The sequence below is a fragment of the Ambystoma mexicanum genome, chromosome 8, assembly GCF_040938575.1.
Source record: "Ambystoma mexicanum isolate Mex_15411 chromosome 8, UKY_AmexF1_1, whole genome shotgun sequence".
NCBI classification, from domain to species: domain Eukaryota; kingdom Metazoa; phylum Chordata; class Amphibia; order Caudata; family Ambystomatidae; genus Ambystoma; species Ambystoma mexicanum.
This window is the reverse complement of record NC_090929.1, coordinates 543,695,495-543,717,106: the sequence shown is the minus strand read 5'-3', so window position 1 is coordinate 543,717,106 and position 21,612 is coordinate 543,695,495. Positions and strand designations below refer to the sequence as shown.

The window sequence follows — 21,612 nt, the reverse complement described above, 5'->3', positions numbered from 1 at the left end:
CATAAGGCCGCTCCTATGCATGGCCCTTCCCGCCCCATGCTCAGTCCTTTCTCTTTCTTTGATCAGCGCCACTTCTTCTTCTCTTCACTCGTTCTCGAATACAGACTTTCTGTCTCATTAAACTTTATAATATCATGAACTGACTCGAACTTCGTGAATAGCCTTAACTTTCTTGACATCTGAGTTAAAGTATTTTGCTTCAGCTCTGCACCATTCGAGCAGAACATTAAATCGAATAAGGGAGAGGTCTAATTTACAAGTTGGCAATACTGTAACACTGCATAAATTGGCAGCACGGGAGGGATAATGCTCTCCTCTGTGCCTTTTAGACTCTCTGCACTATTGCAGTAGTCTGATTTTTATTTCTTCTATGGCAAGACAGGAGGCGAGCAGTATGCTAGTTCAAAGCTCATAAATTAATGCAATTGCCACTCCTGTGATTGATTTAAAGTAGAATTTCTTAAATGTTACATTGCTAGGCCAATTCGCCATCTTGATCTCCTCTAAACTCACTCCCACCAAAAAGGCCTTGGATGCCATAGTGCCCCTAGCAGAATGCGCTCCAAACCTAAACACGCCAATGCCTGCTTCTGCCATAAGCCATTTCACCCATCTGTGCTATTAGCAGTTGTCACGTTTGCTGGCCTATGCACTGTGGTCACCTTTTTGTACGCTCTTGCTACGCTCAGCTTAGGCTGATCTGTGAAATATGGATATGAACTGGTCTTGCAGTCATACTTTGTACGCCTCGTCACTGTAAAGGTGACCCTTTTCCGGAGAAAAGATTTTTCTCGATATGTCCAATGTGTCCCATACCCTCTTACAGGACAATAGGCATAACAGCATGGCCAGTTTGGGCAAGATGTGTTTCAGCCCTAACTCCTTGCTGTTTGGCCATTACTCCATCTTTCTCAGGACTAAATTAACGTCCCACAGAGTAGAATATCTGTTCCCGCGTTCTGGTCATTTTAACTCCCTTAAGTAGCCTGCATACCACTCGGTGCTCCCCATCTGGTCTTCCTTTCCATAGCTCATGTCCTGGGCAGATCGCTGACCTGTAGACACCTACATTTAGCAATGCTTTTCCTTGTTGTAAAAGACCTGCTAGGAAATTCAGCACTTCCACTAAAGGCTCTGAAATGGGATGAAGACCTCGCTCCATGCCCCTTCTACTCCACGTGGCCCACTAGAGCTCTTGCAGTGCTTGGCGCCCAAGATTCCACGATAAGCTCCTAAGGTTGCTGAGGAATTTCTGGCAGTCTCCATCTTGACCTGAACCCTGCAGGCTGCTGGCACCAGCATCCCCTCGGCCACTAAAGGGTGATCTCACCCGGCGCTTCTTTTAGCAACTATGGAAATGAGGGTAAAATCAAAGGCATGCCTATTGGAAGCTCTATCAATACTGGCAACCAGGCCTGTGAGCTCCACCTCAGCGTCACTGGCACTAAAGAAATCTTCTACCTTCCCTTGGCCAGAACCTTTGCAATCATTGCAAAGGGTGGAAATGCGTAACCGCCTGCCTTCTCCAAGAAGGCATTGGTAGCCTGCACTCGGCCCAGTAGTTATGGTTAAGTTGCTCAACCCATAGGAAGAGCATTTTTTGGGCAGTTTATAACTTTGACTCCCCCCGAATCCTTACCAGACTTTGCGAAAAATGTCTATGGTCCCGTCAGATTGATTCTGTGAAGTTTAGTGAGGTTTTGTCAAGGGTGGGAAAAGTAATAGGTGGGGTCCTAAAATGTCGTTGTGCTTATTTTTTTTTTTCATAGACGCAATGGAAAAAATGTTGCTCACGTCTACAGCCCAAACCACTGGACGGATTTGTGATGTCATCTTTGATGCCCTGGGTTAGTCGTAGCAGTGCACGGTGGTGGCGTGAGTTATGGTTGCCTAGCTTACAATGACTAGCAAATTTCTTAGGTTTTTTGATTTTACTTGTAACCATAACGTCCCTTTAACAAATTTTTTATTGGATATATATATATATATTACACACTCTTGATGCGAGCGTGTGGGGTGCAGTGAAGCTGAGATGGGCACGAATCTAGTTAAGGGAATCTCCCTTTGCCTTTTCCTGCCCTCGCTGGACTCGCCAGCTTTCGGCAATGGAGTGGCCATCACCCACTTCACCTTGTAACTATTGCTGAGGCTCACACACAGCACAAGTGACTGTGACATACTCTGGTCCTCCAAACCCTTGACGTGATACCAACAATCGGTTCACTTTACTTATTCCGTGTGGTGCCCCGAAACTGCTGTCACACTGTGACTAGTACCCGAAATGACGGTGGTCACCAGCCTGATCGGGTCCAAATCCCTGCCGGCCGTCTGTGTTCAGTGGGGCAGTTGCGGAGTGCCGGTACTGCACACCCTGCACACGCTTCTGCCCCACCCTTTAAGGTTAGTGTGGGGCTGGAAAGCCCTGGGCTCTTCCTGTTCCTGGCTCCCTCTGCCTGAGGAATCGGCGCTGCCTCTGTACGTGAAACCCCTGGTGCGTTTGTCTCGGACTCATTGCTTTGTGTTTAATAATTGCCTACACTTCCCCTCAATAGCTTCTAATAATACAAGCTTACACTTCCCCTCCGTAGCTTAGCAACCTACTTAATCAGGCAAATTTGACTTCAAATTAATGCTTTATCCAACAATCTGTGAGAAGAACGACAAAGCACGTATCTACTGCTAGAGCAGCAAAGGAGGAGGAAGCATGGGAAAGACTGAGCATGGGGTGAGTCTTATAGGGCCATGGGTGGGGTCCTTACGGTGGCCTGTAAGAGCACCTATTAGGGGCAAGCTACAGAACCTGAGATGTTTCATGTTGCACTTTGTGGTTTGCAGTTTTAAAAAAGAAGTGTTTGTATAGCTGCTGTTGAATAGTAAAAGAATGTGAAGCATAATGCCTGCCTTCGGTCTTGCCATAGAATGGTCTCTTGCGGAGTAAGAAATTGTGTGCTCTGCATGTGGCGAACTGAGGGAGGTTGAGTGACTTTTTATGCTTGGCAAAGGTCTAGAACTTTTTTTGTTTTTACCTGAACCAAACTTCAATACCAGTTGAATGGCTGACTAAAAAGAAGGTCTTGTTTGTATCTAGTTTTGACAAGCTTGTGGACGGATGCTAATTCAAGCTTTTCAACTAAACCAGCAATTTATGTTCATTTCGAGACATCATAGTAGGGTAAATTTAGTTTGCTTATCAACTTAAATTGTAGTGAACTGTCCTACTACTGGAGATCTCTTATTCATTGTAAACGTTGACCTGTTGCTTTTGTACAGAAGGCTTACTGCATTAAAAACAAACTTGCCCTAAAGGGGTGCAGGTGTCTCACTATTCATCAAAGTGAGGACTCCTAGCAGTTCTTGGCTCTCTCCATGGTCCAAAACAGCTTGGGAATGGGGAAGCCAGACGTACCTACTTACGAAAAGTCTGGATTCCTTGACGTTTAAAAACCTAGTTATGCATGCTGAAGCACAGCTGTAATCTCTCCTCTGATGCTAAAAACGGCCCTTTTAGCATCTAAATGGTGAATTGGAGGTAATTTGCCTCCAAAATAATATTTTCAAATTAACGAAAAGGTGTTCTCTCAAACACTGCCGTGACAGCTAATTGGGAGAAATGTATTTGATTTCAAAACACAACGGATTCCTCCCACTCTTTCGAACACAACTCGCTGCCACTCTCCTCTGCCAGCTGCGTTTACTCTCTGATTGCTTATCTTAAATCCCAGCTCTATGCATTGTGAGCCACTTTCATTTTGAGTCTCCTTCGCTTTTCAATCATAATCACTTTTATTATAAATGCTTTCTCTTTCTTTCTGTATTCTAATTCCTCATCTTAATTGTGAGTGAATTATGCCTTCTGTATCTTCTGATTTTTCATTGAAAATGGCTTCAATTTAATTTGCAAATCACCATGTCTTCACTCTCAATTTCATTGTGCAATTCCTTGGTTGCTTTCGCTTATTTTTGCTATGGGACTTCTGTGAACGAACCACTTTGCCAATCAGGGGGGCGGGAGGGTGAGTGGTCCAACTCCTCTGTTTCCTAGAGACCGTACATATGGTGTGGGAGCTAAGTCTGCACCAAACCTCCTTTGCTTTGCTGTTCGCGCTTGGCTCTGACATTGATCTGCAAGCGCAACCTGATCAGAGCTGGGAGTATCATTGTTGCTGGGTGAGGCAGGGATCAGACCGTAGTGTTATTCAGAAGGAATGCGGGTGAGGCATAATGGCATAGAAGCTCCCTGACAAGTTGGCCCTGCAGGTACGGTGTCGCTTGTCTGCGCTTTCGTTTTACCCAGCACTCCCTCTGTGGTTGATTTGCACAAGCTGTGTTGGCCTGGCGACCAATATTTTTTAGTTTTTATGTGAACGCAGAATCTCATTAACATAGCACATTCACTGTGGTTTTAAAGCCCCGTTTCAATTATGTAAGTAAGGTGTGCAGAGGGGGGTGTAACGCCCGCCAGTCCAAGTTAACGCCCGAGTGAAGCGAGCCAGATCATGGAACTCCGTTTCTCGTCGTGGAACCCAAGCCTGGTGATTTGCATACAAGCAAAGAGCATTTTGGGAACATAAGATTCCCACCATTTTAAAATGTTCAAACAAGTCTGTAATAGTCCTTCAGAAAATCTCTTTCAAATGAGTAATGCAAGTTGGACTCTTATCTCTCCTTTTTTTTATTAGTCAAATACTCGCTAACAAAGTCTTCAGATTGTAAAACGTACACAACTTCTGTTTAGCTTCTGAACAGGCCGCAAGGCTTTGTCCGTTCCTGCATCCGTGTTTGGTGTGTGTGGGGGCTATTTGTGCGCGAGACTCGATTCGAACAGATCACCGAGTTTCTTGGGCTATTCCCTAGAAAGCATCAGTTCTACTCTGGCAAGACCGACTTTGCTGGAGCTATGCTCTGTCTTGCTACGCCCAATTCCTGCGCTGGCCAATGGATATACCATACCTTTAAATCTTCGTGGTTAATTTTCATGACTTAAAACTTTTTTTGCTAGCCACCATTTTAAGTGCGATAATCTCTGGGCATTTTTGAGACACTATTTAGCCCAAGGCAAAACACTGGCATGTGCCCCTTTCCACTTCATACAACAGCCCCGCGCTGCAATCTCTCGCCAACACTTATTGCAATTTAGATTTCATTGACTTTTGTTTATAAGTAAGAAGTAGACCACAATATCGCAAACGGGAAGTAAGTTTAATCATCTCATGTGAAGTGCTAAAGTACTCACTCTCTTGGATTTTACTGCTCCGTGATCTATTTTTCCGACTTTCTCGCTGTTCCCCGTTTGTTTTTATTCCCAACGTCTTTCATTGTTCTTAACTTTGGTCTATAGCTCACGACTCCTTAACACTTTAACGTCCATCTAGTTATCTATATCTTCTATACATAGTGTACACCGTGTTTATAGTCTGCCCTTTCATGTTTTCCTCTTCTATTTAAAAGAAAAATAGTAGTCGAACAGTCTTTCACTTTGCCTCCTTTTTGTTTTTCTCCTCCATTTTCACAGCTATTTTCTTTTTTCCTTTTTGTTTTTGTCATCACCTGCTTGCGTTCCCACTTTTCCTCCTTCATAGTCTTTTCTCTATTGACGTTTTCTTTCACCCTTTCGACTTCTCACTTTTGTTTTCCCTTGTCCCATTTCTTCTCCTTTTCGCTTGCCCTATTATCCTCTTTTTGCTTAACGACATCTCCCCACGCTTCTTCCTAGCATCATCCTCCTGCTATATTTTTTATTTTATTTTATTTTATTGATTTAGTTGATAAATCAACTTTTCAATATAAGTTTACATTTATAAATTTGCATTCGTAAAAAATGTATATTTGAAAAATAAAAAAGAAACATTTTCATAAAAGACTAAAAGTTAGTTCATCATTAAAAAATTCGATGATACTTAACATACACACACAATTGTCCATTAAGGTGTAACATAAATAAAATTACATTTTCTTTACCAGGACAAACATTCCGTAATGTAAAAATAAAAACATATTAAAACAGATACAGCAAGACAGAACAAAGTTAACTGCTCATATTCAGTCACTGATTTGTTACGTTGTTGCGAAATTTTCCCTTAACTTTAGCACTTTTAGAAAATTCACTACAGCCAATATTATCGTAGTTATCTGCGTGTTGTAGATACGATACCAAAAATGTTCAATTGTAAGAGGTGTGTACGTTTCGAAGTGCTTTTTAAAATGCTCAATTCTCATGGGTAATAATACCTGGCATTCTGCTATCAAATGAAATGTAGTTTCTGCATTATCTGGATTTTGTTTTTTTGTTTACTAAATCTGCAGAAGTTCTCCGTTTTACTAATGACATTCCACTTGGCTAGATTATTTCTGGTGTGCCACCAGTTCATTCTGAACCTCAGAAATGCATTTCTTGGTTCGGCACCTGGAAATTTTAGCAGGTAGCTTTCAGTAGTTCGAACTTTTTTCATGGTGATTTTATGGAGGGTAGCATGCGCGGTCTTTTGACAGTCCTCGTATGTCTTTACCCAATCCCATATAATAATTTTTTCTTTCGCTCTTTCAGGATTCATAACGAATAGCTCTTCTGAAACCTGTTTTCGCCATAAAATTTTTTACCTGTTATCGCCACACGCTCACTGCTTTGTGCTCACTCGTTCTTATATAACTAGACAAGATTTGCAATAAAGAATTATCCTGTTTTGCCATAATGCATTTCCTGTACAGGCTACACAATCTCAACATATACATACAGTTTAGAGAGGAGATACCCAATTCATATCTCAATAGACACATCTGAGCTTTTGGTATATGTAGGACCTTTTTCCAGAATTGGCCTTCCAAATTTTGCCAGACCATCTCGTCTCTCCAAGCCTTAGTTTCTGCACCATAAAGGACAATTGGGACTACCCTTTGACAATAAAAGGTGATTATAGGTTTCAGAGAAAAAGTGCAGCATCTATAATTAATGATAGATGCCTGAGAAACAGAGGTTCCAATTTTTATTTTTAGTTCATCAATATATGGTGTATCTACTCTGGAAGTGTTTACATTTATTCCTAGGTACTTATATTGAGTAACATTTTCCAGTATTTTCGTTCCTAGAGATAACGAGAGACGAGATGCCCCGGCTTTTTTATTGGGTACAATCTTAAGAATTTTTGTTTTCGGGATGTTTATTACTAGCTCATTATCTTGTACATACTTTCCTAGTTGGTCCAGTAGATTTTGAAGCCCTTTAATAGTTTTCGCTAGTAGGACTAAATCGTCCGCATAAAACATCCATGGTATAAAATGTTTACCAAGGCACGGGGCGTCTGCCGGAACTGAGCTGAATTCCTTCACCACATCGGAGATGAAATAATTAAAAAGAGTTGATGCCAGCAGACACCCCTGTATGTTTTGATTGATCTGGATAGTGTACCTTCCATTAATAGACATACTTGAATAGATGTCCCCGTGTGAAATTGCATTATCCAATGTATCAAGTACTTTGGGCATGCATTTTTCTTTAATTTATCACACAAAAGGGTTCTCGACACAGAATCAAATGCGGTCTCAAAATCTACAAAGGCCACGTAGAGAGGCTGATTTACTTGTAATTCATGTTGTTTTATGGCTTCCAAGGTTCGCAAGTTTACAGAGGTTCCTACACCCACAATAAAGCCTGTTGGTAAGGATCATTCAAATTCGCTTCTCTGGTCCATTTATTAAAGTCTCTCAATACCAGACGGGCGAAGATTTTCCCAGGCGCATCAAGAAGTGCAATAGGTCTGTAATTTTTGGGATTCAATCTGTCTCCTTTTTTATAAATGGGGACAATAATAGATTTTTGCCACGATGCACGAATTCTTTTGCTCATTATTACTTGATTGAATATCACTCCCAAAATAACAGCCCATGACTCGGTATTAGCCCTCAGCATTTCATTAGAAAGACCATCTGGACCGGGGGCTTTTGACTTGCTCAGTTTTTTTTATATACATTTCTATGTCCAGATTATCATAACTGATGTCCTGTAGCCCATCATGCCTCTGCTCAGATAACTTATCAGCATAATGGGTTTCAGCATATCGAGAGTTGTAATATTGGATCCATATTTCTTCTGATACTGCATTTATTTGTCTTATAGATTGTTTGGGGCCATAATACACAGTTTTAATTAAGCCCTGTACTAAGGCAGAGTTCTTAGATTAGATGGAATGGAGCATGGAATGAGCATCATTTTAGCTTTCCGTTATTTCATCCAGTTTCTGTAACGATTTTTACACTTGGATATCATAGAGATCCTATCACTAGGGTTCTGTTGAGTGATTTGTCGAATTTCCCTCCTAAGCTCTGTTTTCCTACTGCTGATTTCTTCATCATAGGAATGAGAATGGTGTTTCTGGGGCTTGTTACATGTCCCATACTATTTTTTAAATAGCTGAAGGGTGCTGACATCTCCATGTATATATTGTAAGTCTGGCTTTAAAATATCTTTAGGATATGATATTGCCACAAGCAATTCATTCAGGTTTTTAGACGTCCATTTAAATCTATGACCTTTAATGGATACTTCTAAATTGGTTATGTGTTTTGAGCTAGTTTTGTTAGCAATTTCACTCAATCTGGGCCATGTCATGTGAAGTAGACTATGGTCGCTCTTTGTCTGTTTTAATACTTCAAAGGAGGAAATGGTGGAAAAGAGTTCACAGTTGGTATACACATAGTCCATGGTGGATGTTAATTTGCCCTGCTGCCATGTAACTTTGGGAGGGATATCACCCTGCACCGCACCTTTACCATGACAAAACCTCTCTCATACCTCACGTTTCTCCACTTTTCCTTAGTTTCTTTCTTTTTGCCCCCACTGTCATTCATACAATCCATGTTCAAGTCTCCTGCAATGATTATAGATTTGATCAAGTGATCCTTATCGATTTTATCCATACACTTAATCAGATCTTTAAAAAATCGTTTTTCAGTAATATCTAGATGGTTCCAATAAATATTGATACATGCAATAGCGTGGCTTTCATGTGAGATACGAACCAGCTGTATATAACTATTAAAGGACGCCCATGGTTCAACAGTTGGTCCACTAGTTGATTTAACAGCAGTGAGAAGCCCAGCTTTCGGGCGACCTCTCGCATATTTAATAGCTGGTTCAAGAATTATATGGTGATTTTCCCACACAGGGGGGGAGGTAAGCCATGTCTCTTGTAACAGGACTTTGTCATATGTACCTAAAACAGATCTAGAGGAGTTTACAAGATGCAAATGTCCTCTTGTATTCCAGGATGCCAGCTGAAAAGAAGTTTCATTTCTCTTATTAGGTAGCTAACATTTACTATATAATTTGTTCTGTGGATAAGTTGTTATAGTTTTCATTTGGTTATCACCTGCTGTAGAGTATTTAATCGTCATGGGTTCAATAAATGTGCCGGCTAACTGTACCTTTCTTTTTATATTGTTCGTATAAACGCTAGCTTGTAATGAGCGATAAATGTTGGCAACATTTGAAGGAAGGGTGCCACTTATGTTATTTTCAGCCGTGGGGTTGTCTAGCAAGAAACCTAGATGATATATTTCATTACGTGCTTGCCAAATCGAATATTTTACAATTGCAGACGTCATCCAAATTTTAACTACAGAATTGTCATGATCATTGGTAAATTCTATTTGTTCAAAGTCTTCAGACTTAATTTCCTGAAGTACTTGAACACTCTGCAAGATGTTTAATACGGAGGATCGATTTAGATCATATAGACCGAATTCACCACCGCGGCATTTCAAAATGAGACTTGCATGAGTAGAGTCATTACACTTCTTATAACTATTTCTGAAAGGTGTTCTATTTTCTTGCTGTTAATTCAATGACAATTGTTTTGTCTGCTCAGACCCTGTTTTAACTCTAAAGCTGACGTCACTTTGGTAAGCCCTTGTCTCATAAATTCTTGGCGTATGTTCTCCTATCGGGTTATTATCATTTTCCTTCTTAACAACCCATTTTCGGAGTTGTGACAGTCTCTCGAGATAAATATACCCATTGACTTCATGATTTCTTCTCGTCTTTCTTCCAATGTTCTAAATGAGGCATCTCGGTGTCTTATTTCATTTTCATCATTTTGTTCTTTTGCTTGAACTACTTGGGGGGGGGGGGGGGAGAAAGTCTTTAAAGGGTCTTCCATCTGCTCTTGTTTGGAAAACTCGTTTACCAATTCATCAAGCGGTTCGTATCTCATGTCATTAAGCACTACATTTTTGACTCCTTTAGGGATCAATTGTATAGGTGGTAAGTTAGTTTTGCTTTTACTAATAGCAATGTATTTTCTTATGATCACTTTTTCTTGTATTCTTTTATCAGGTGTAGTCAGTGATTTAATAAATTGTTGCGAATTCTTGTTCTTCTGTGTTTTAGTCAATTTCTGATTTTTGTTTTTTTTTAGACTCAACTTGCGTATTTGACATTAGTTTTTTCTCTTTTTTTGTCACACTAAATATGTTCCGTTATCAGGGGGCAACGCAATAAGGGTTCCCTTAGCTTTCACAGTGGTTTCAACTCCTGTTACGCTTGCATCATTATCTTTTGTGTCTTGTTGCTCAACAATTTCCATTGAAGTCACATCATGATTGACACATCCAGAGCTAGTCTTTTTTACATTCGTCAACATAGAGCTTACATTTGTTTCATGTTGGTCTAGCTCACTAACTGGTGTGTTATTGATCATATCATCATTAGCACACCCAAGACTGATATTTTTTTTTTTTTTCTTCGTTCTCAGCCAAAGGGCTTGCAATTGTTCTCTGCTGTACTCTCTCACTATCATTCATGTTATTAATCACTTATTTTACTATCGTGGACAACATGGTGTGCATTTTGTGTGGATCAAGGCTTTTAAGCAATACACTTTCTGTATGATGACACTTATCAGTTTTCTTTTCCAACATTTCTTTAAGTAAAAAGTTTTGATCCAATAATCTAGCATCCAAAGTTTCATACAATTTAGCTAAAGAGAACAAAGCAGTGTTCATGGCTTGCAGAGTTAACTCTGTAGGAGCCAAAGCAGTAGCTGCTTGTGGTTGATGTGATGCAGATTTACTGCGATCACAACGTTTAGGGGAATGTTGGGTAAAAGAGATGGAAAGGATAGAAGAATCATTTGTACATTCTGGAAACATTACAGGAGATTGGGACAAGTGATCTGCATTATCATCAGCACCAGAATGATTCTCAGGGAGCTCAATATTTAGGAGTTCTATCTCAGTTTGAGTTGTTTGTATGGCTTCTTCATTGTCGTTATTCTAGTCAGTGACCATATCTTCAGTGGTCGCGACACTACACAGTTGCACTGGCTCATTATGTATCTGAATCTTTATTGGTGGTTGGAAGGGCTAAATCGCCTAGCAGACTTTGTTCAGAAAAAGCTGCTAGCAATTAATCAGACGGAGTACACAAGTCTATTGCTGCAGGAGTTACTTGTGCTACCGTGTCATTACACAAGTCTATTGCTGCAGGAGTTACATGTGCTATTGTTTTAGGACTCACCCATTTCTCGAGGGGACCTTCCGTTGTGTTTGCAGAGCTTGCTGCATTTTCTTTACCAATGACATCAGACAGCCCCGATGAGCTGTCAGCATAGAATTTCCTTATGTCGCTTGTGTGAGACATGGAGCGACCTCTTATGGACCCACGACTTAACGGCCCATTTGCATTCCGCTTTGGGGTGCTATGAAAATCATAGGATTAGTCAATAAGGGGTTCAATGTTCGGCATATTAGTCCGAAGGGAGTATATTTTGACCATTTTCACACGTATTGGTTCTCTCTCTCAATACCCTCTTTCCTTTATCTATGAATCTGGGCAAAAGCAAGGGCCAGACACAGCTCACTGTTCGCAGTGAACAGTAAACAGTTTACTTTCGCTTACTTCCCGGTGCGCGCGCGGTGCGCAGTTCACTCGGATTAAGAAGCAGAGGGAGGGCGGGGACAAGTGAGTGTCACGACCGCTAGCTCCAATCACAGGGGAGCTGCAGAAATCAAAAACAGAAAAGAAAAAAAAGGGCAGGGAGTTAGCGGGTCACGGGTCACAAGCGCTTCTCAGCAAAGCTGAGAAGTATATTATATAAATGTTCACCAAGTTCGTGGAGTATTACTTGCAGGTCAGGTAAGATGTGTGCAGCCTGAAAAGACTTCCTCCTGTCGTCAGGCCGTGATAAGGGATTCAGCAACACACAGGATATTCTTCAGCAAGCGCAGCGAAAATCACCGAAGTCCAAACAGGTCCAAACAGTAAACGGTTTACTTTTGCTTACTTCCGGGTGCGCCTCCTGCTATATTACATTATTTGCCCATCTCTTGCTTTTCTCTCCTTTTCGCAAGTCCTCATTTGCTTCTCGCCTGTGCTCCCGAGCTGCTTCGCAACTCATGGGCAGTCTTTCTGTGGGTTGTTTTTTTTTTTCTCCAATGTGCATGGGGTGAGGGAGTTAGTAGTTCAGTGTACTGTGAATAGGTGGTCATTTTAAGGGAGGTGTCAGGAAGCAGGGCTGGCACATCAGTATGCCATTTGTTTGTGTTGGTCACACTCACCTCTCATTAGCCACAGCAACCCCTCCAGCTTCTGCCACAGCAGCACCCTTTTTGCCCCTTCTGTGCCGTTGCAAGTCCCAAGAAATAACCCTGGGTAGTCAAATTCAAATTTCAGTAAGATCTTGCTTCTTGTTTGGACATGTGCAGTCACCCATAAAATAAATGGTAAATCTGTTGTGTACCATCTGCCTCCGTGTGTGACTGTGAAAAAGATTTGTCATCTGAAATTTGACAAGGGGGCAACGATGGCTGTATCTTAATGACTTTCTATGGATGAGCAGGGCTGGAAATGGGGACAATACACTTTTAGCCCACTTCCTGTTTGGGTAGGGGCTTAGTTAGGGGTGGCGAAATGGTAGCCAAGTGACGCAATGGTAACGTGTGTGAGAGGGGCAGGGCCAATTCTTTTGTAGAGACAATTTGAAACGAGCACAAATTACGTAATAAACCAACCTGACAATATAAAAATCAATATAGTAACATGTTCAGCAAAAGAGTATCATTGTAGCTTTCTTTTCCCCATCCTGAATGGGAGCCTGCAATTAATGTGAACCTAAAAGAAATGCCTCAGGATTTTAAAACTGCATCGAGCCATAAATAAACGCAGTGGAAAAAAAATGTGTGATAGAGCACATGCTTGTCATCGTTTCACACAGCATGCAGCTTTAAGCTTCTTTCGCATTCTGACACAAATACTACCACTCCCATCTCACACACCTTCTCTTTTTAAATGCTCTGTTGAAATAGCAGTTTTAAGTACAAGTATGTGGTCTTCTCTAGCACCCACTTTTGCCACTTTTGGTGGTATTGCTGCAAATGGCTGTGTAAGGGAAAGGAGGGGGTGGGGGCTCATTTGTGGGCAGTGGGAGAGGAAGATACCAAATCTGTGGTGTTGATGGGTCCAGGTTGGAAATACTTGGTTCCTGTGTGCCATTCTACTTTTTATGGGTTTGGGGAGAGACTTTGGAGCATGTTATCAATAGGGAAGTTTCCAAGATCTGATGCATTACAGCCCTTAGGATGTGGTTAGTTGCTGATGTGGGAGAGTGAACGCTAAAGACAACTTCGTCAGGCTAGGTCTGTGGTGGGCGATAATGGGGGATTTGTCTAGTGTAAGGTCCCATTCCACAAGTTCCTATTACCTCCCCTCCCCCCGCACCACCAACCGCCTCTCTCTCTCGCGTTCACAAGATCATCGCAATCTTGTATGTACCGTGCATTCATTCCGAGTGAAAATCTAATGTTCCATAAATGGCAGAACATGCTTTAGATATTTGCGACTGTTTGCAAAATACCAATTAAGCTCTGCTTTTGCTTTCAAGTCGCTTGTTCCAAAACTCCGGGCAGACTTGTTCACCTCCAACCCCAAGAAAATACTTCAACTGTACTACATGTGATATAATGGGCTTTTTCATCAGTATGTTTCAAGTTGTAAGCTACTAGTTAAACAGTAAAGGCACTCCCTCTCATTGCTTAAGAAGTAGGCATGTATCACTCGCCAGTGGCACGTCGACACATCTACAAAGCAGATTGAAAAATCCCAGGTAGGTGGTAGTTGGCAGTCCGTATCAGCAGTATACACACCATGCTCCCAGTCCCAGGATACTAACGTAACCCCTTCCACATCCAAACCCTGATAGCGACTAGCACTGTTCTTGTCTGACGTTTGGGGTGTGATGGCGGAAGGAAGGGGGACACTCCCAGCCATCTCGCAAACACTCCAAACAGAAAAGGCAGCCTTGGGCCCCCAGCAGTAGTGTAGCCTCTTATATCATAAGTGAAGCAGATCACCCGTTCTCCTTCTCCCATGTACGAAATCTGCGCGTGCGAATCCTGCCAGTCATGTATCACTCGCCAGTGGCGAGTGCAAACTTAATGCCCTACACATTCAAAGTCCCAGTGGTTCGTGCACATTTGGCAGCCAGGCTATTCGACTTTTCCACACCAAAACGCATCGACCAAATTGCAGCATGCATGCAAACACTCAGCACGTGAATTCTGCGGTATATTTGAAGATGCTGTCATCCTGGATGTGACGCTAAACTACAGGTTTCCTTTGACCGCACTAGAGCGAACATCAGGAATGTTTTTCTAATGTTGTTCACCCATTCCGCATCCAGTTCCATTTTGTAAAGTGAGTAGCGCAGTTGTGTTTCTTTACCACAATGTGCTAGGAGTTGTACACAGCTGCGTGTAAAGCCATTACTTGTAGCTGTATCAAATTAATGACTAGAAGTGAGAAGTAATTTTAAACCTTGCTTGGTGTAGTTCACAGATGGAGTGCGGTCCTCTGCACGCCAAAAGAGTAGAAACTACACATCAGATGACTCCTTCGTCGACGAGGAGGAAAAGATCTGCAGGTCTACAAAATCCGTTTGTCTGGTAAGAGAATTCATTGGTTTCATATCTTTCTCCTCATTTCTTTTATTTTCTGTAAATTCTTCAGTCCACTCGTATTACATCCGTCCTTTTTTATATTGGTGGGTCAATGGGTGCCAGTTATTTCAAACAATCTTTTCATCCGGAACACTCCAGGTAATGATAAAGTTATGCTTTGCCAAAAGCACAGGAGGATACAAGCATTTTAAGCAGATTTCCGTAGCGTAGCCTGATACTGCCTCTGTTTCAAACGTTTCATGCTTGACAACACCAAGTGGTGAAAGCCACGCAAGTAAAAATAACACAATGCATGCTTGGCTTAATTTTTTTTACAAGAATGCCAAGGAGTGGAATTATATTGATTGTGAGGTGTTGGAACATGAGGTTGAGGAGCCTACTTAAGGACTGAGGGGTGCCTGCCGTACACAAAAATGTAGTTATTTCCAATGATTATTTGTTGTACCAAAGACTTTATCATTTGTGAAAAGCTGCCATATTGAAACTATGCAAATAACGAGGGGGCTCCCAGGACACCCCCTTGTTTGCATATTGAAACTAGACATTTGCGAGATAAAAATAATCCTGATTTTTTTTTTCTTTTTTTTTTTTTAATCTGCTTTAAATGTTGTAAGGGTAAGAAGGTTGGTGGGTGCCCACTTAGGAGGATCTACAACCACGTTTTAGCTCACTGCACCCTTCACAAAGAAGGAATGACCATTTGCATACAAGTACTTTTATGCTTGCCAAGTATTCAAATGCTTAAGGCGTGTCTCAACCTTACCAACAAGAGAAAGTTGCTTTTACAGCTTTTAAAATCCTTTGTTCGCTGACTTCTATTTCTCAGTGATTTAGCTATCACGATCTGTCGATATAAGGATGGATGGCTTGTACAGGTTCTCTTTTCATGGAAACGGTCTCCCGATTAGTATTCACCTTTTCTCCAGAGTGACTTTCTTCAGATGAGCATTACAAACTTCCTGTTGCACTAGTGCTTGCTTATCGCCCCCTATTGCTGACACTCTAATCTTGGGGTGATCCACATATAGGCATTTAAGGTGGTACTGCTTTTGATTGTCATTTCACAAAATGAAATCCGACTCTTAGCTGGCTGTGATGGTTATTTAATTTAAACATGGCAGTTATGTTTCTGCAAAAAGGAGTTTATGTAAAAACTAAAATATTTCACTTGTACAGTCAACCTGGCATATTCGGTGTCCTTTTGTGGTTAGGCATGCATTAGGAACAGGTGTAAAAAAAATGGGAGTTGCACGCTACTAGCCAGCCCGATGCTACACTTGCACACCGTACACTATTTCCTACTTTTTGAGCCCTGACAACCGCCAGGTTTGTCTTAATCTCATAACTTTGTAGCATGTTGACATTCTAGGTTTATATGATAATGGAAGAACAGTTGGGGCACTCTGGTTGTGCCTCTTCGAATTTTTGTGGGAAAAAGAGAACAACCTTTCAGTAACATGTCCGTTCATTAATCTGTGAACCATTTCCAGAAAAAAGCTGAATTGAAATCCACGTCTCAACCTGGTACTTGAAAAGTAAATCACGTTACTGCTGAGGCTTGCTTCACATGCAGTGTCACCAATTCAACCCCATTTTTGCTGTGGAAAGGAAATGTTAGCCGGGAAGAGGCATAAAATTCGTGGGGGGGGGGATCGTTATGGAGGCACCGGAGTGATACTTTTTAATTTAAAAAAAAAAAAAAAAATTACGACAAAATTCTCAAGGAAATGTAAAATAAATGTCAGAGATGGTCATTTTTAATTTGACCAATTACCTTGTCTGACCCTGTGAATTGAATAAATCTGCTTTTCAGAATTTGTTTCTCAAAATTGCTCCTGAGCTTCACCATCACTTTATTCCAAGAGGCACAAGTTTCCCACCAAGAGCCGTGGTACCACCTCTTTAACGCCTTTCACATTGGGGGACCGGATGGCATGAAGTGGGTTTCAGATGTTGAAACTAGATGGATGTGCCATTGTTGTAGACCATGAGAATTTAGCTGATGTCTAAGCAAGCCATAGCTTATGGAAGCCCATGGAAAACTCTTAAAATAAACTTGACAGTTAAGGTCTCAGTTACAGCTTTTAGAAACTTCAAACTGAATAACAAGGAACAGGAGTTTAAAACCTCACTAAAGGAACCTACTTTTTTATTAGTGGAGGAGGATTATGTAATGCAGAAGAATCCCATGGATGAGAATGCACCTATGAAGGAGTAACTTGATTTCTGGAAGCTGGGCCTTGCCTGAGGCCAACGTGTGCTTGGGTTGTAGTCCGAATAACCTTAGTATGCATGTAGGATAGCCGCATTATATGGGTGCGGGGGTTATGCCCCTGCCCCCGAAGTCACAGCGAATAATGTAGGTTGCCACTAGCAGTACTCTGCACTTACTCACAAAATTATTATGATTTAAATATCCAAATATGTCATTGATTTGTATAGCAGTATTTTCTTTAAAAATGGCACTTACCCGACACGTGTTGAGGCTTCAGTAATGCGCCCGAGTCTCCTCCTCAAATGTAATGCTCCTAAAGCTCTGTTAGCCTTGTGCTATGATGCTTGTCATTATAAACCCTTCCGATGGGGCTCCTTCCTCAATATATATTTGGATATTTCATATTTTTGGGGGAAGCGCAGAGTACTGCTGGGTGGCAACCTACATTGTTCACTGATTTCTAGAAGGGTTATGTAGACGGTTAGGGAAGGTTTCCTGAAGTCACTTTTGGCATACAGGTCCCCAACTCTTCAGTCTGTACTGAAGTACTACCCAAAGTATCTTGGTAGAATGGCAGAGCAGCCAGGCTTATCATAGGAGGTACATGTGAGCTGTAGTTGAGTACACTGAACCCAGTAAATACAATAGCCCAAAGAAACACTTACACATAAAATGTTATATTAAAATGTACATTTATTATATTTATACAAGGAAGGTAGATAAACACTTAGTTCACTGTAACGCTCACCTGATTCCCACGGAGGCGCTGACCCAAACTGGACTGCTACAGTTGCTTCTATGACTATGATGAGGCGTAGAACTCAGAAGACGCTCTGGGCAGGACCTCTGAATATTGACTGTCTGGCTTGTAAGGTGAGTTTTCTGCAGGTGGAAGAAAAAGGGGTAATTACAAGTTGGTTGGATAAGTTCTCCCACCAATATTCTGCTTTTCCCACTTCTTGGTTCTCCACTGGTCTCCACGAACTCTCACCTTTGGTTTAGTAAAGCCGAGCTCTCCATCCTGCTTCTGGTGCAGGGGCGCGTGGAATCCAGTTACGTCACTGGATGATTTCAGTGTTTAGGCTCAGTGTCCTTTTGTGGCTTGTAATAGTCCTTCAGGTGCCGAGGAGCTGTTGGCGACACCACCACTGCTGTGCAAGAAGAGGCTCGTGAGTATAGAAGATCTGAGGCCGCTTCTGAATGAGCATCCTTTTATAATGTCCTTTTCTGTCTTTCAGGTGCCGAGATGCTGTGGGCGATGCCGCCGCTGTTGCACGTGTGGTGGCACGTAAGTATAACTGAATTGTGGCCGTTTCCAAATGGGCGCCTCTGATAATGTCTTTTCCTTCCTTTCAGGTGCCGAAATGCTGAGGGCGATGCTGCCGCTGCTGCGCGTGAAGAAGCGCGTAAGTATTACTGAGTTGCGAACCCTTCGGCTCGGACACCACTAACAATGTCTTTTGTCTTCCAGGTGCTGGGATGCTGCCGAAGCGAAGGCCGCGGTGAACTCCGGTGTGATCACGGATGGATAAGGTAAGCGAGCGCAGCTGCGAGCGTGTTGCCCGTTTTCTAACCTTATGTCTTTATTTGCAGGTTGTCGGAGACTGGACTCTTGTGGCTGAATTCTGATGAGTAGATGTTCCTGTGCCTTTTCTTCATCCACAGGTTGCTGCTCGAGAAGCTGAGGGTGTGTCTGGACCTGGAATGCAGGAGCCGACTCGGTGAGCGTCCTGCTGCTGTTGCAGAATAACGCGAAGCACGTGAATTCTATCGGGCGTGGTTTAAATAGTGGAGAAGTGCTTTGGGGCGTGTTCTTCCTCCAGCCTCACCCAGGTAAGAAAGGAGTTCCTGTAACAGAGGATTGGTCCCTCCCAGCCAGTGGCTGGGACTTCACCCAGCTTGGATTGTTCTAGGTGAGTATGCAGCATGGTCTGCCACAGGTAAGTCCACCCAATCACTACTGCACACTTTAAGAATATGAGCCCGGCGCCCATGGCGCCGGGACTGTGGTTCCTTATGAGCCTGGCGCCAGAGGCGCCAGGACATGGTCCAAAGGGCCCCTGTAGGGGTCTGCTGGAACCGGGGGTGTGGATGATGAGCCTGCTAACGGGGACGCTGGGCCAGTCTTGGCTCCTCGGGAGTAGCGCTCATGACATTCACTTAACCAAGACACATAGGAATTCTTAATACTTTTCAAATGCCATTGAAGCAATGGTAGTTGCTCGTGGTACAATTGCTACAGAATTTGACACTGACAGTTCTACCATATTATCGGTACTACCATGCTCTTGTGTTACTTCAAAGATATATGGTAATTGTATTTAGTTCACAAAACCACCTAAGATAATGTCTTTTAGGAAGGACACAAGGTTACTTTTTGGACAAACTAACACTTTAAAAGTCCAATCCATAACTATACAAAATAAGTGTAGGGGTGAATCCAAAGTCTTAAGCAGCAGAAAAGCAAAACTTCCTCAGGATACTTTCAGTCTCTAGTTTGTTACTTAGCAATATAACACAACGAGGACCCTGCTCCCTAAAGGGACACAAGCTGGTAAGCTTGGGTCAGAGGTAGGGTGGACACCCTCAACACCTCTTCACGCACTTGAGTCTCTCTGGAGCGACTCGGTTCAGGGTAAGTTATACATTTTACCCCACAGTACCTCAGGTTGGAAGAAATGCTTGAGCTGGATTCTCCTCTGTGCAGCAGCAACAGACCTGGTCTCCTGATTCCACTGTCTAGTGATGAAAGGACTCTGAATGATGTCTTACTAGTGGTCTCGAGACCGGACCCTTGGCACAGATTCCTTCAGTCTGCGGTTTTGTTGCCTTTTTTTTCAGCACCAACAAAGGACGATATTCGGCCGGTCAATTTTCTTCGATTCTGAAGTCCTGCACTCTGGTGAGGGGACTTAGATGAGTCGGATTGTGCCTCTGGAGGTCCAACTGGAGCTCCCCAATGTTCTGGACTGATTCAGCCTCGTAAAGACGACATACTGCAAATAGGTTGGAAGTCTCCTGGTATTCAGTCTGCAGCTCTGGAAAGGCAAGGCACCTCGGCAGATGGATCAATTTGTAGTTTGTTGCAGGGCTGTATGGTCACACCAGCCAAAGGGACGGAGGCCTCCTCTTCAGAGCACCTCTGTCCAGTAGTAAATGGGGTCAAGAGAGAAGTGGTCGCTTCAGTGATTGGAAGGTCTGCACGCGTCTCTGGTTGTCTTCAGCTTCGGTTCTTCTGTTCCAGTGGTCAACTAGCCTTTCTCCTCAGGAACGTCACTTTTTAAATTCAGTTTTCCCACACTCTTCTCCAAACACTCTCAGTATTTTACAGAAATTGGCAGGTGGCTGTCCAATTAGGACAGCCAGACCCCCAGTGGGAACTGGTTCAATTCAGGCACTCTTGCAGATAAAGGGCAGGGGAGTGACTTATTCGTCCCCCACTTCCTGCCTGCCCAGACACACTGGAACCTAGGTGGGGGGGACACTCAAGGGATACCCACCAAAGCTCCAACCTTATTTTTGTTTGGCAGCTGCTGTGGCACAGTCTGCAAACTGGCAAGTCATGGGTATAACGTTTGTTCCTCTTTTTTTTTCTTTTCTTTCATTTTAAGCAGCACCCTTACTCCGCAACAGCAGGGTTCCCTGCAAAAATGGATTGAAAGAGCACTTGTGCAACTTTTCAGGTAATGACCTAAAAAAATGAAACTACGCCAGATACAGTAACCCAGAATAAAGAACTTGAGCCCAAATAAGTAGTTTCATAGCATATTAAACAAGTATTCCACGTTTTTTTGAGGGTAGGGGGAGATTTTTGCAGAATCTAGCCGTGACAAACGCACAAAAATAACGATGGGGAAAGCAGCTGAGAAATCGTGCATAGGTAGTTTTGTATTGTTACATCTCTTAAGACCCACTCTCCTAATGTCCATACTGCATGTGTCTGCAGCTGCTGGCTAAGACCGATTCTCAGCCAGATCCTTGAAAGCCATGCAACCTACTTTAAACTAGCTAGAAAAAGCTTCTGTTAACCTGCAAACTGGAAAAATTATGAGTAAAATGATTGAATTTTCAAGTACACTCCACAAATTGTGCTTCCTCATGCAAAGAGGTGAGCCACAGAAGAAACTGGAAGACCACAAAAAAGGGCGCTTTGGCCGTACAATTTTGAAAAAACCAAAGCCTGAACCAATGTGTGAATGTCCTGCATGGGAACTGATAAGACCAGACTTTTAGAGAGGTGGCAGAAATTGAGGTGTCTGAAAGCCTATTGAGTGAACTATAAGTTCTTAAGTGAGTGATGCTAACCAAAGTCGAACATTTGACATCGAAAAAGATGAGTGAATCAGCAAAAAGTATGTTCGAGAGATTTACCTTCAATAAAATGTGCGGATTTGAATCTCTGCGGCTTAGAGGCTGGCCACCAGTTGATGGAAGTTTACCATAAGCCTTTC

General features: G+C 42.4%; 1 protein-coding gene across 4 annotated transcripts in view; it reads left to right on the top strand.

Moving 5' to 3' along the window:
• C8H1orf174 (chromosome 8 C1orf174 homolog) overlaps positions 1 to 21,612 on the top strand; it is a 342,838-nt gene that overhangs the window by 79,719 nt on the left and 241,507 nt on the right. For 3 of the 4 annotated variants that reach the window (XM_069610258.1, XM_069610259.1, XM_069610260.1), the window contains exons 1-2: positions 2,690 to 2,725; positions 14,818 to 14,931. In XM_069610258.1, the coding sequence (XP_069466359.1) occupies positions 2,705 to 2,725; positions 14,818 to 14,931 (135 nt within the window). In that variant the 5' untranslated portion in view covers positions 2,690 to 2,704. Of the gene's footprint in view, positions 1 to 2,689; positions 2,726 to 14,817; positions 14,932 to 21,612 lie in introns of those variants that run through there. The other variant, XM_069610261.1, reaches the window with a different exon arrangement.